We start from the raw sequence: 13,858 nt of genomic DNA, 5'->3' as shown, positions 1-13,858 counted from the left end.
GAACTACCATGTCTGCACTTGAACGGATCTTCCTGCTGATAGATTCATTATAATATATGTTAAAAATACAAAAGCCAAAAGAAGAACGTGCTAAAACGAGTGATTTGGAGTCAAAGGCAAAAATACGTTCATGCAGATGTCAGCTGCAAGGATTAAAATTTCTGCTGGAACAAGGCTCATAAATTAAATCACAATAAAAACTAGCTCTCCAAAGCATGAGCCACTGAGCACCTATGAAAAAAATTATGAATGTGAAATGCCCGGTATTTTTTTGCCTATTAATTCTCATGAGGGAAATTATTTCTATTCTAGTGAGGCAGTGACAACATGAAAAACTGTCAGACTTCAAGTATCTCCTTGGGTATACATAGTGTGATGGGTGGAGAAGGAGAGAAAAAAAGTAGCAGGCACCTATTGCTTGGCTTTCTACAACTGAAGGAGGCAGGGCTCAGTGACTTGCACATTTCCTCTCATTCATCTGTGTCCAACTCTTGCCTAACTCTATTTCAGTTGATATGCAAGCTGGGTCATTGTAAGTGCAGGCTTTAAAACAAAAAGGGACCATGTGCAGCAATTGTTGCTCTGAAGTGCTGGACTTGGATCTGTCTTGTACACTGGCAAGATTTTAATGGCCATGTGAAAAGCGTTGCTTGGCTTGATTTCTGAGATGCTGGAAATGTAACTGTGAATTTAGAATCCTATTTATGATGTAAATACATCAATACATCTATTGGTGAATAACCAGAAAAAATATCGATTAAATGCAGAGACTGAAGTTTACCTACAGCTGTCTAATATGTATGGATGATGTCAATATAAACAACACCTCTCAAACTCTGAGTCATTCAGTGAAGATGTCTGGGATTATGAATATTCATTTATGTAATTCTACACTGAAAACTTTTTCCCATACTGTCTCTCCTTCCTACACTACCCCTAATCAGAAACTTTAAGGTACTGAAAGACATTTGGGAATTTTCCCCATGACTTCATTACGAATGAAATGGGTCAAGAAGAGACACTTTCTGCAGGCTCTTGCTATGTAAGACAGCACCTGTGGTGAGCCAGTCAACTGGCACCATATACATAAATTCTTTCCATGAAGAAGGTGAGAATTACTCATAATATTTTGCTTATTTCACTGTTCTAGTACAAAAAATTACAGTAAAGTTGTTAGCCCATTCTCTGACAGTCTCTGTTATCATACAGAATTTGGCAAAATTTTTTTAGTTCATGATTCATATTATGTTCTTATTCAGAGTAGCTATTAATAAAGATAGAGTAATCATTCTATTAAGCCTCCTGGGTATTTTCCATTAAATCTGCATTTTTTATTTTGTAACTATAGTTTTCTACTGACTTTTTGCATAGAAATACTGCTTAACAAGAAAGCTGACTTGCTCTGGTTTTATGAGTTTACTCATAACTATCACTATATAATGAAGCTGTATCTGTGACAAGACTCCTACTTTTTAATTCTTACACTTAAACTCTCACTCAAACTTCACAACTAAAATAAGAAGATTAACCAGTCAATACTGCAAAGCCAAATCTTGCTTCTGGTAGCGTTAATACAAATGAGCACACAAAATTTCTCCCCCCTTCCCCTTCACTTTTATGTTAGACCATGTATTACAACTTCAGGTCTTGTGTCTGAGGCCATCTCAGCAGTCGTGGGAAGTGAGCAACACGATTTGCTGCTATTGACCTATCTGCACTTTTAATATTGCAAGTGAGAAAAGGGACTTGTGTTAGCTAATATTGAACCAATATGCTAGATGTTTGTACTCTGGATAGGGTATTACAGGTTGTCTGTTTGATTTGACCAGAAATGATACAATAATATTTGTTTTCCTCTTCTTCTACCCACTCCTGCCCTCAGGTTGTTCCCTGAGCACAGAAGAATCAAGATTTTTTTTTTATATTAATATGCAGCTGATGAGAATATCAAAATAAATAGCATCAGTTGGGCAGACTAATAATTTTCTTCTGTGCATGGGAAATGGTTGTAAAAAACCAATCTTATCTCCTACAAGGTCTGGAAAGCTAGTGATAATCAGTGGAAGTGTTGGGGGACAACTGTTTTTTGTGTTTTTTTGTTTTGTTTTGTTTTGGTTTGGTTTTTTTTTTTCTCTGAGGTAATATTATTAACTTGGTGGGATGACCAGCTTTCCCTTAACAAAGAAATTGGTGTTTGATCTATGATGGCTTGGGTGTTACCAGTTTGGGTCTGGGCCAAAGCATACTAAAACACTGACATGGCTTCTCTGGGTTTATTTGGATAAACTTTGGGTGAATCTCTACAACGCTTCCAGGGCAGACTTTTCTGAGGCCCTTCACAGGTACAGAGCAGGGAATTCAGAGTGGTCTTTTGGATTTATGAAGTCTGGGTTTGGAGGCCGTCTGCCTTTCCTCTTCTTTATTTCCCTGGGGTTGTAACAACATGAGATCTAATCCCCACAGTAGTGCATTTCCCCACAGAATATCCTGGCTGGGAATGTAATATGCCAGCTGCATTTGAGTTCTCAGGGAAGCTCTTTCATGCTAGTTTTCTTTGAGTAAAAGCTGTCTTTATCTGTTAAAAATTTGCTATTAAGACAGCTGAACAGAACTGGTGTTGGTAGTTACAAGAGCTAAGGGCTATGGCTTTTTCTTCCAAATCCTCTTAGCTGTGTGTAAAAGTGTTTGTTTTCTCATCCTTTTCTTGCTTTGGATTACTTGTTTATTTAGTGCAATATCGATGCATTGTAGTAGCAGATTGGTAACATCTTTAAGTAGAGAATTTCAGGAAATATTTTAAAATAAGTAGCACAAGAGTGGCAGAAAACAAATCACTAATACGAATGAATGAAGTATTTGAAATATGTATTTTTCTGTCTGCATGCATCTTCCTCATAACTCTTAAGACCAAGAGCAAATGACAGTTGTTTTTTTGGGTGTTTTGTTTGCTTTTGGTTTTGTTTTGGTTTTTTACTTTAAAAATTTGAACTCTATGAGAATTACCAAAAAATTTCACTGCAGTACTCAATTTTAGTACCCTTATTATTCCTGCTGCAGAGGATTCTCCCTAACTCTGAGCTTTTAACTATTTCCACTTACCATGAGCTGTTAAATCATCTTCCTACCCTTCAATTAAGTTAAAAGTAAGACGTAATGAAGGTCTTTGCGGACACATTAACATCTGTTAAAACTATGATTCTTTACCAGAGGGAGATTTAACCTATAGGTTAAAGTAATGCAGGTGATCAAATGTCAAAAAAACAGCACTGATATTAGACATCCTCTTGATTCTTACTATTTGTAGGGCCCTGCTCTAATACTACTGCAGGCTTCATTTTGCAGAACATTTTTTGTTCTGCAAAATTAATCATCTTTAATGAAGATTAAATAATTGAATTTTATGAATTTCTCCATAAAATCTAGCAGACATGTCATAATACTTAAAGAAGAGTCAAAGTAGAATATGTAACTTCATATAAAAGGATACATTTCATTTGTAGGAAACCAACATGATTGATTCATACAGCCTGTAACTTCAGAGGTTTATTGAATGATATGTCATGGGTAAATGGCATTTTTAGAATCTGTACTCTGTTCTGTAATACAGTGTATTGGAGGATGTTTGAAGGGCTTTTCTTCTACATTAGTATTTATATATTGTTTAGTCTCACTGAATGTAAACATGTTGCATACACTTCACGTTCATGCATGCATGCATGCATGCCTGGGTCTGTGACCAGGCATTTAATAGCGGCACCTATAGATTATAGTTAGCTATAGATTACAGTTAGCTTTCACCCATATATATCAGTGTGGCTGGATTCGCAAGATTTTCTAGATATATGCTGAAATGACAAAATCATCCAAGCATAAGAGTCTTAACTTTCCTATTCTACTTTGAGGATCAATTGCTGTTAGAAATTATGCACCTACGTAAATATACAGTGGCACTTATAATCAGCTCTCATTTTTGTTCTTCATGGAGAATTCTTTAGATTTAGTGCTGTGCTCAGCTATATTAAATCCCATGCAAAGCACACTGTTTCCACTTACTTTCAGTCAAAACAACATATTGAGGACTGTGATACCCCTGCTAAGACAGGTTTCTGTGTGATAATGTAGTGAGAAGTATGGATAGATGTGGTAAAATGCTAGCTGATGTAAACCTAAAGAATAATTTTGGATTCCGAAGCTGAATTTGAGCTTGTAGCCCTCTGGACTGGAGCCGTAAAAATGATTTGAGTTTTTGTCCCTCAGTAGTATGGAACAGATGTTTGCGATTACTGTTCTGTTCAGAAGCTCTGGTTCATTTTAAGGTATACTGTTGCATGTTTTAGATTCTGTAACACTCATTTTCACAGATCCCTGCCTTCCTAAACATAAAATATTAGGGATCTGGGCAGATAGATACAATCTTTCAATGTAAGTGTGTTATTTCAGATTGTGTGTAAAGGTCTGAATTTTGTTTTATAAAGACGTAAATAAGAAATCTATCTCAATAATTCTAACTTGTTTGTTTCTCAGCATTAAGTTCTCTTGTAGGTATGCTAAATGCCTTCAACTTTTTCAAGAAGGAAGTGATGACTGTCTACTAAATATATGTAAAAGATACTGCATTTCAGTTAATAAGCTCATCTATGGAAGAGTCAAAAATTAAGAAGCCTTACTGCAGTGGTATTTACCTTATTTCAATATATACCTATGTGATTAGAAACTAATGAAAGGACTTATAACTTTTCTTCTCTAACTATTACTTTCCATTGCAGAATATCAAACTATTGTGGTTTGTCATATTCAAGTGAACTATGTTTTTTTGGTGACTAAAGTAAAATGTTGTAAAAAGTGGGGAAAAAATTGGTATTTCCATCAAAAAAACTTTAGATGAGTGAAGCAAGCTAGTTACTCCGGTTCAGTTTGAGAAGTAACTCAAATTTAGTATTAAAATATAATGAAACCATAGCTTTCTCTGTTGGTATTCTTTTCTGATTACATGTATAAAATACCTGTGGGAGGAGATACAGACTTGGGTAAAAATTCTAGCTACATAATTGTTTTTAAGTAGCTGCTACACATTCAGCTTAAGCTCAGTGAAATGCTTGAGATTTCTTGGGTATAATAATTTCTTTAAAAATTTTGCAAGTTCTGGGATTTTACTGCTGGATGCCTGAGAAAACTGTTGTAACTGAATTTTTGTTGTGGTTTGTTTTGAGTTTTCTTCTGTCATCTGCTCTGAGACCAGCCATGAAGCAAGCGGTATTAGTTTTCCTCCAAAAGAATCACTGAAGTTAGTCTTGCCAAAACTGAGTCAGAAATGCAGAAAGCCAAACAATTGTTACTGGAACCGATTTTTTTAAATAACCGTAACATCAATTCAGATATAAGTGATAAATTCTGCTGATCTGCAGACTGTTATGAAGACTGAGTGCATTATTTGTGTAGGCTGTCCTTCTGTCCTTGAATTGCCCTGCTGGCAGTTCAAAGCAAAGTAACAGTGGTGAGTTTTTAAGATGTGGGTGCTTAAGGATTGATACAATTGCATAACACTTTTCACGGGAAAATAATGTGCAAAGCTTTCTAGATATGTATCCCCCCGCTCTTTTTAAACACAGGAGAAAAAGATTTCAGCTTCCATAGCTAAAGTGTTTATACACACAGTAGTTTAGTTAGTATAGGAATAGTTGGAAAATTACTATGATGTGCTTTGGTTTCACAGAACTCTCTAATAATAAAATAAATCTTTTTATGGATTACATGTATAGCCTGTGACTATTACACCATAAATTATAGTATATTATAAACATCTATATGAATCTATAATAGTATGTTATGGCAGAAAAGACGTGATGTATATATACTATAACTGGGTGAATTGTCCCTAATCGTCTCTCTCTAACCATCCTAATTCTCACTGACTGCAATCAAGCCCACAAGGACTGATCTAATCTGAGATGAAACAGTTTGTAGCAGATGTTTCTATATTTCTTCTATTCCTAACTGTAAATGCCAGAAGATTTGCAATCTGGAAAATAATAGTGATGATAAAAAAAAGGCTATCAGAAATTTTAGTTTTTGACCTATGACACTAAAATGATCTCAGACCAAATTGTCTTCTATAATGTTGCAGGAGGTCATACTACAAAGTTTAAAAACTAGAGGTTTAACCTTGCTTTCTAATTAGGATGATAAAATGAAGCTCGAGGGTACACGCAAGGTTATCATATATGAGGAATGTTTCCCTGTTGGATAGCCTTTGTAACACACCTTCAGTCAGCATTTGTTATTAAAGGCATTACTAGTGATCTTTCTGGGATATGTTTGTGGTTTTTTAAATCCTGGCTTTACAGCTGAAACAGCTTTGCTTTTATTGCAGTTGCTTTGTGATAGATCTTCCGGTAACATTTGAAAAAAAAAAAAAAGTTGAAATAGGCAAGAGCGGGTGGAGAGTTGGAGTCAATATAAAAAAGGGGAAACCTTCCAAGGCTTTTTGTGTCTTGTGGTAAAATCTTGGCTCCACATCCCAGAGCTGCTGAAAGAAGCAAGTAGCCTCATGCTTCTGAGCAGGGCTAAGGGTTATTTTTGCCTCTCCTTCAGTTTGGTGGGGAGTGGGTGTCAACTGACTGTGGAGGGTATCTGCTCTGCTGCTGGGAAATATATGAGTTCCCAGTGGTATGGTAAAGAAGCAGGATCTGGCCCTGATTCCCTGCTACTATGCACCCTCTGCGATAATTGGGGAGCTCAGTAGCGTTCCATCTCTCTTGTTTCTTCTTAGGGATCCAAAATGCACCCACTTAGTGCAGTGGTGACTGTATTTCAAAAAAGCAAATGACAAAACCAGTGCTGTTCAAGGCAGGAAAAAGCACTGTTTCTAGGGCACTGTAATTTCAAAGATGCCCGGAAACCTAAGTACGGGAGGGACTGCATGCCTTGTTACAGCAGTACTTGCTTTTGTCTTTTTAATGCAAAGTGTTGGTAACTCAAGTAGGTGGATTGCAACATGAGGTGTTTTGTTTTGTTTTGCTGTGCTTTTTGTATTGACTTTACTCAGCAATAGTTTTTATGCTGTAAGTTGCTCTTCAGCTGAGGCATGAATGGGTTTGTCTTCCCATTTTCCTCTTGGGCCTTGTTACAGATAATAACTGCTTTTCAATTTCTCTTAAATTTTACTTGAATGCGTGACGCGTGTGGTTCCACTGAAGCAGTGAAGTGTCACCCCTCATCTCTTCGCCCTTTGCCAAAATATGCACAGAAAAATAAAGAAGTGGTGGATGTCAAAGTAGTCAAATAGGACTTTACTGTGACAACTTTTTTTATTTTTCTTACTATGAATGCCACATTTTTCAATTTGTGAGTCAAGATTTTTTTTTAGCTCACACCATACTGCATTTCTTTCACATATCAATAAAAACAAATATCCATTTTTAATGGAGATAACTAGAAAGTAAAGTTGCAGATTTTCATGTTTTAGCATTTTCAGTGCATACACTGCAGATGTTGATTTGTCTAACAGGAGAGCAGCGCATGTGGAACATCACGGAGGAGAAATCAACCTTTCCTGCAAATAAGGAGATGTAAATGCAGAACTGAATATTATTATGTAGGTGTCTTCCTGGGAGAACCATTTGATGGGTTATGCTGGCAAAAAGCCCCATGAGCGATGCTTGGGTGTCCGTCCTGGTCAGTGATTGTTTCTGTTAGTAACCAGGAGCTTACTGCTACTTCTCTCAAGACACAAATGTTTTACACCTAGTGGCAGAAATTTAGATGGTTTTCCAATATACCCAAGAAAGTGATTGCCATTCATACTAACTTTTAGATAGGTCAGGGAGATATCAGAGCATCTGAAGTGGTTTGGAAAAAAAAAATTATAGTGTTGTAACTTTGGCATTAAAAAGAAGTAAAGATGGATGAGGGTTTTTTTTCTTTCTGTTTTCTTTGAGTGTGAGGTGGAATTTCTGGAATAATGTGTAGAGAATTGTCAATAAAAATCCCTTCTCTAAATATTAGTGATGACTGGCAACGCTTTATTAGCTACAGCTGTGGATAAAAAGAAATGTTAGTGTCAAAAGCATCTATTGTAAATGACTAGGAAAAGGCTTTAGAAATCTCTGGAAAATGGAAAATCATACATAAGATTCCCACTGTAAACTAATGATTTTAAATTATTTTAGGAAAAGGAAAAAGTTTTTTTTTTTCTTTCTAAAAAACTTATTTAGCCAGTAGACTTCCTTTAATGTGTCTTTTAATGGATTTATGAACAACCATGGCAACAATAAAACCGAACTGTATGATATGAGCCTGAAGAATAATGATCTGTTCAGAGGCCAAACTTTTGCATATATTAGTCAAGAATATTAAAAAATATGAACGTGCTGGAAAGGTGAGCTGAGAGGTGATTTAAGCAGAAGAAAAAATACAAAAAGAAGATTATGCAGAGATCTTAATCACAAATTGATCTATGACAGTATTTCAAGTAAAATATAAAAAAGGATCTCTAAAGATTAATAGAAATGGAGCAGCACTGGAAGTCGAATTTCTAATTGGAAAGATTTCAGAAATAATTTGGGGTTGATATGGTTATATTGTTTGAGGTTCTGGAATCCTTTTGTCTGGATAACGAGATGTGGCTTCTTAGAGTCCGTCCTTAGGAACAGAGGCTACTCTCCCTTGCAGCTTGTACATTGTAATGAAATCATTCCCATATGATGCTGCGCGGGGCCGCTAAATCAGTTCTCACCAGACCACAAGTATGCTCAGTTACTGCCATTGCTTGCTGATACATGGTTGCACAGGTAGTGGGATCTAGAGGAATATTTTTTTCTGCTTTTCCCATCTTGTAAAAAAGAGAGGAAGGGTTTTGTTTGAAGGGGTTCTGTTATGTCATGGGCTCAGCAGGTAATTTCAATAGAATCCTTCTCAGGTTTGTACTGAACAACGTCTGGTCCTTCTAATTGATTCTTTAATAAAAGGAAACATAAACATAGCATGTACTTAATTCTATCTTTCTGAACCTCTGCAGAAAAAACCCAATGGCATAGGGTTAGACTTTGTGTTGTTTGCCCTTGATACAAAATGTTTAAATCATATTTGCTCAGCAGTGAGTGCTCATCCAAGAATGCTGTAAAACTGATTAAACAATGAAATATTTGGCATTTCTTCAACTATGCATGTGTGAGAAACAGACACTTAAGTCTCACAGGAAATACTAAATATTATGGAGACAACACTGCAAGTGGTTCTCATTCTCTCTGTTGTTAGAGGGCTGATGCTGATTTCTTTCACAATGGCTACCCCAATTATCTGAGGACTTTAGAAGTCTTTCAGAAGTTTTGATTACAGCCAATGGCATCATAAACTAGGCCAGGGATAAAAGCGTATCTCACAGTTTGTGAATAATTGAGTAGGCTTCTGTAAAACAATGAGGTGCCTTATGAAAGGCAAATGTTTTTTTGCTGTGCTCACATCTGCACCTATTTATTCATATTTATAGGTAAATTCATATGCTAATGCTTTTTCAAACACTGAGATACAAACTGTCTGTTGGTGTAATCACATAAAATGCCGCTGAAATGCAGTGGAACTGTGTATATGTTTATACCAGCTTTAAAAGTGATTGTAGGTTAAAAAAGACCCAACCCAAATGCAAGGATGTACCTTGATGTATGTATGTACGTACCAAATCAGGAGTCCTCACTGAGCCATTGCATTCTTCAAATCTCTCCTCTTCCTAAAGGTCTGGAAAAAACAAATGTCAATAAATTGAAGTGGTAACAGGCTAAAGGTAAAACTTATGGTTTCCTCCTCTTGCTATTCAGTGTTTTCCTGTAAAAGCAAGGGCTGTTCATTCCTGCAGTCTAAATGCTGAAGCCTTTGAATTCACCCCAATGCAGAACTTCAGGAAAAAGCCTAAAGAGGAGCATCTTTAAAGATAACTAGCATCTAGCCCTCTTTGATGGATACTTTGAAGCCCCAACTAATAAGGGGGTCAAAGCCTACCTCTTGAATTTTGTCAGTTCAGCTGCAAACCCTCAAACCCACTTCCACAATGTTCCAGATTGATAAAGAGTGAAAAAAAGACTGAAGCTGTCATTCAGGAGCACTGCTCATTTGTCACTGAAGGAATTGCTTTGGAGTATGCATTAGATGACCTTTTGTCTGGAAAATGTACTTGTCCTCACAAGGAGAAATCTGACTCCTTGACTTTGCATGTCTGGATCTCCATTTGTTACAGAAACTTCTGGGTACATGCTGGATCTAACTGATACTTTGCATTATCACAAAGAATGACTGTGCCATATTAAAAAACAAACTGAAAAAACTTATTCTGTCAATTGACGCAAAACTTCTGTTACTTTATCACTAGCTGTTCGAAATTCAGGTTGTCAGTAAAATGTGGATTCTGTGGCTGTGCTAAAACCCGCCGCCACTGATGATGGGGACTGTAGGTTGGTCTGTTTCTCTAAAGAGAAGTCTGTGAGGACTGTAAATGACTGTAAATGACTAGGGGCGGATAATGGAAATAAAAGATTTGAAATGAAGGTAATGGTTTTTACCTTGATAAAGAACTTCTTAGGAAAAGACTTTCCTCAGAGGAAGAGAGATGAACCGAAAATACACATAGACTTAAAAAAAACCCAACCAACCCAGATCCCAGAAGAACCAGGAGTATTATTAAAAGTGACATTTTTATTAGATGAATAAATGTGTCCCCTTTGGACAGTTGGTGCTATTGCTTTTAGTAAGGTCAAAATAGCATGAACATCCTTTACCTGCAAAAGTGGAGCTTTCCACAACATAATCTTGTAAAGAGTTAATATGGGTTAATCAAGAGATAACTGTGAGAACAGTATTATAGCTTTGTTAAATAAGTTACAACACTGCCAAGGTGTTATTTGGAGAAAGTACTGTCTAATAAAGATGGTTTATGATGTCCCACGGTGTAATGCCATTTTTTTCAGGAAATATGATATTGTCTTTGCTTTCCCCCAGGTTAGGTGAAGTAATTTCTGAGACAGGAAGTACAGTTGTACAGTTGCCACTTTACAACCTTAGTAGAAAAAACCCTATAACTTGTATGCTTTGTAAGAGGTACACTTGCAGAGGATTTCATTAAATGCTGTTTTCTTCCAAAAGTCTTCATAATTAAACATATTGAAACTGTAGTCCAATGGTAGGTTTTTAAAAGAAAACCATTATTTTGACTAATAAGATTCATCTGAGATAATGACAACAGGATAGTGTCAATATTATTATATCAGAATGTGGCTAATTAAGCTTAATTATTTTAATGACACTATATTTACTGCTTATGCTTAGTTTAGGCAGCATCACACTGAGGGGAAAACTCCTCATTTTAGCTCTCCCTGCTCATATTTCCTTGATTTTTATTTTTGTAATGGAATATGTGTTTGATCTGATCCAAAGTAAATAATAATAAACTTCTTGTGTTGTTTCATTAAATTGTGAGAATTTCTGAAGAAATAAGGCTCTTCTCCACATATGGCCAGTGGAGCCATTAACTAGTACTGGAGTTTTTTAATTTTTCAATGTAACCTTGAAATAATAAAATAAAATTCTGTATGGTATCTTAATAAAGATGTGCAAGTACTGAAGAGGGGAATGAAGTAAAGTAGTTCCACAGATTATAAAACTAGATTAACATATAATCCCTTACTTGCATAATATATTCTGGAGGATTATCCTTAATCAGCTTCTCTTTGAACTGCAAATGTATTCCTATTTGATGATTCAATCCTGATTTTAAACTTTTGGTTATGGCAATACCACAAGAACGCCTGGTAAATAGTCTAATAAAGTACCTTTGTGGCTTAAAAATGCATTTTAAGCAAAATCTAATGTGGTTTTCATTAATATGAGAGGATAATATTTTTTCGTTTTGTGCTTTCAGAAGGATTTTATTTTTCACTACATGTTCCCAAACATTAATTATTCCTTAGAAAGTTAGTTATTGAAGTAAGTGAGAGAACTAGATGATGTTGTCCAGTAGCGGTCACATTGGTGCTTATTTCAACATTCTTTTCTGTGCATACGAGCTCTGCTGATTACTGTATTGTGTTACAAGCTGCAATAAATGTTCTCAGTGGTATCGATACTCTCATAGAAATAAAGTACAAATGTGAAAGCTAGAAATGCATGGAGTGATTTCTGAAAGAACTTTCTCTGATGACAGCTTTATAATACTTTTCATATTCAAAGTTCATGGATTTACTTGCATATCAGGAATTGTCAAATTTGGCATGAATGAAAGAAACTGAAGCAAAAAAGTATACAAAGTACTGACAATTGGTATGCATAAATTGAGGAATTTGGATTACTTTTATAGAAATAATTGGTGTTCTCAGAATTTCCTAGACTTTTAAAATAAAATATTGTGATTTTAAAATTTCTCCCTACATCAATTATGTAGCTGAATGCATTCATGATTCTGTCCACCTTTAAAGAAAAGCTGATATAATCCAGTGATTTTGTTTGCAGATTTTCAGGCGTTGTTGGTTGGTTTTCAAGAAGGCTTCCAGTAAAGGACCCAGGAGGCTAGAAAAATTTCCAGATGAGAAGGCAGCATATTTCAGGAACTTTCACAAGGTAAGTCATGCCTTACTCATGAACTGAAGCATTGCCTGCTTACAACTCTTCCTTGGGAAGAATGTGTCTAGTTTCCAAAAAATACAGTGAGAATTGGGTTGAAAACCTAATCCTGACACTAAAAGCACAGTAAAATGTCTGTAAATCTCATTGGTGCAGGTGAGATATCACACTTTTTTTTCCAGATGAATACAAAAACCCCAGTGTGTGTGAAGTGACAGATGGATGGTTTTTTTCTTTAAACATTAGTATTTGAAAATGTGTAAAATTGGCTGCTTAATGAAATGTTTAACCTTTGTTACTAAGTATTGAACAAATGCTTAAAATGCTAAGTGCCTCGGTTGTAATGGTGGCACTGGTTGAATATGCAAAGTTTACAAGCTCTGTCAATGGCAGATATTTTTAAGGGTAAAAATTCAGGATTCACTGAATGAGATTCTCCCTGCTTTCTCTGTCACTATCACTTCTGTGATGGAAAACAAGATATTCGAGCATGGGTTTTTCTTTCTGTCTTGTAAGTTACTGTTATCAGCTTCCCACGACATGCAGTAGACTTCAAGTTAGCTAATCCTAAAACAGGGCAGGACTCTGTACGATTGTCTTCTATCCAGTCACTTTTAGCTTTATGTCATATCAACATTAGATGTTATGTTAAAACCGGCAAGTTGAAACACAAAGATGACTTAGTCAAGGTCATACAGCAAGCAGTGAAAGAGTGTGGATGTAAGTCTAGATCTCTTGAATGCAGGTCTAACATTTTCTATCATAAAACTACAGATTAGCCTTTAAGATCCAGCAACTTCTTGGTATCCTTAAATGAAAAATGTAATGCAATTATCCTGTGAATATTTTCTAAGAAAAAGAGCCCCAGTAATTTCATAATACCAAGAATCCAACTTACGATCTTATATTGGTATCCCGGTTTATGACTGATGTGTATTAGGCTATTGGCATGTTCACTGATGTACCACAGTGACAATGTTTCCTCCCATGTGTAGGAGGTGCACCTGAGGCAAAAATGACTCTCCTCTTCAACAGAAATTTCAAAAAATGTTTACTTTCAACATGAAACTTAATGATGGGTCTTTAACAAGATTAATTGGATGGTTTGGGCTGATAGCTGCAGAAATCCCAAGGAGATCCTTTGTGTATGAAGTTTGTGTGGATTAGCAACAGGGCAGAAGGATGCAAGTGTGGGGCTTTGTGGGAAGCTTTTAGGGGAGGTTTTAAATTTTTTGAGCGTGTTATTGCCTATAGC

The 13,858-nt window shown here is 36.0% G+C and overlaps 1 protein-coding gene across 3 annotated transcripts in view; it reads left to right on the top strand.

Annotated features, from left to right (window-relative positions):
* DOK6 (docking protein 6) overlaps positions 1-13,858 on the top strand; it is a 280,839-nt gene that overhangs the window by 88,705 nt on the left and 178,276 nt on the right. For all 3 annotated transcript variants that reach the window (XR_012659151.1, XR_012659150.1, XM_075084596.1), the window contains exon 2: positions 12,493-12,600. Coding sequence is in view for 1 of the 3 variants with exons in the window: in XM_075084596.1 (XP_074940697.1) it covers positions 12,493-12,600 (108 nt within the window). In the remaining 2 variants the exon portion in view is untranslated. The remainder of the gene's footprint in view (positions 1-12,492; positions 12,601-13,858) is intronic.

This window comes from Phalacrocorax aristotelis, chromosome 2 (assembly GCF_949628215.1).
Source record: "Phalacrocorax aristotelis chromosome 2, bGulAri2.1, whole genome shotgun sequence".
NCBI classification, from domain to species: domain Eukaryota; kingdom Metazoa; phylum Chordata; class Aves; order Suliformes; family Phalacrocoracidae; genus Phalacrocorax; species Phalacrocorax aristotelis.
This window is presented reverse-complemented; position numbering and strand designations above follow the sequence as displayed.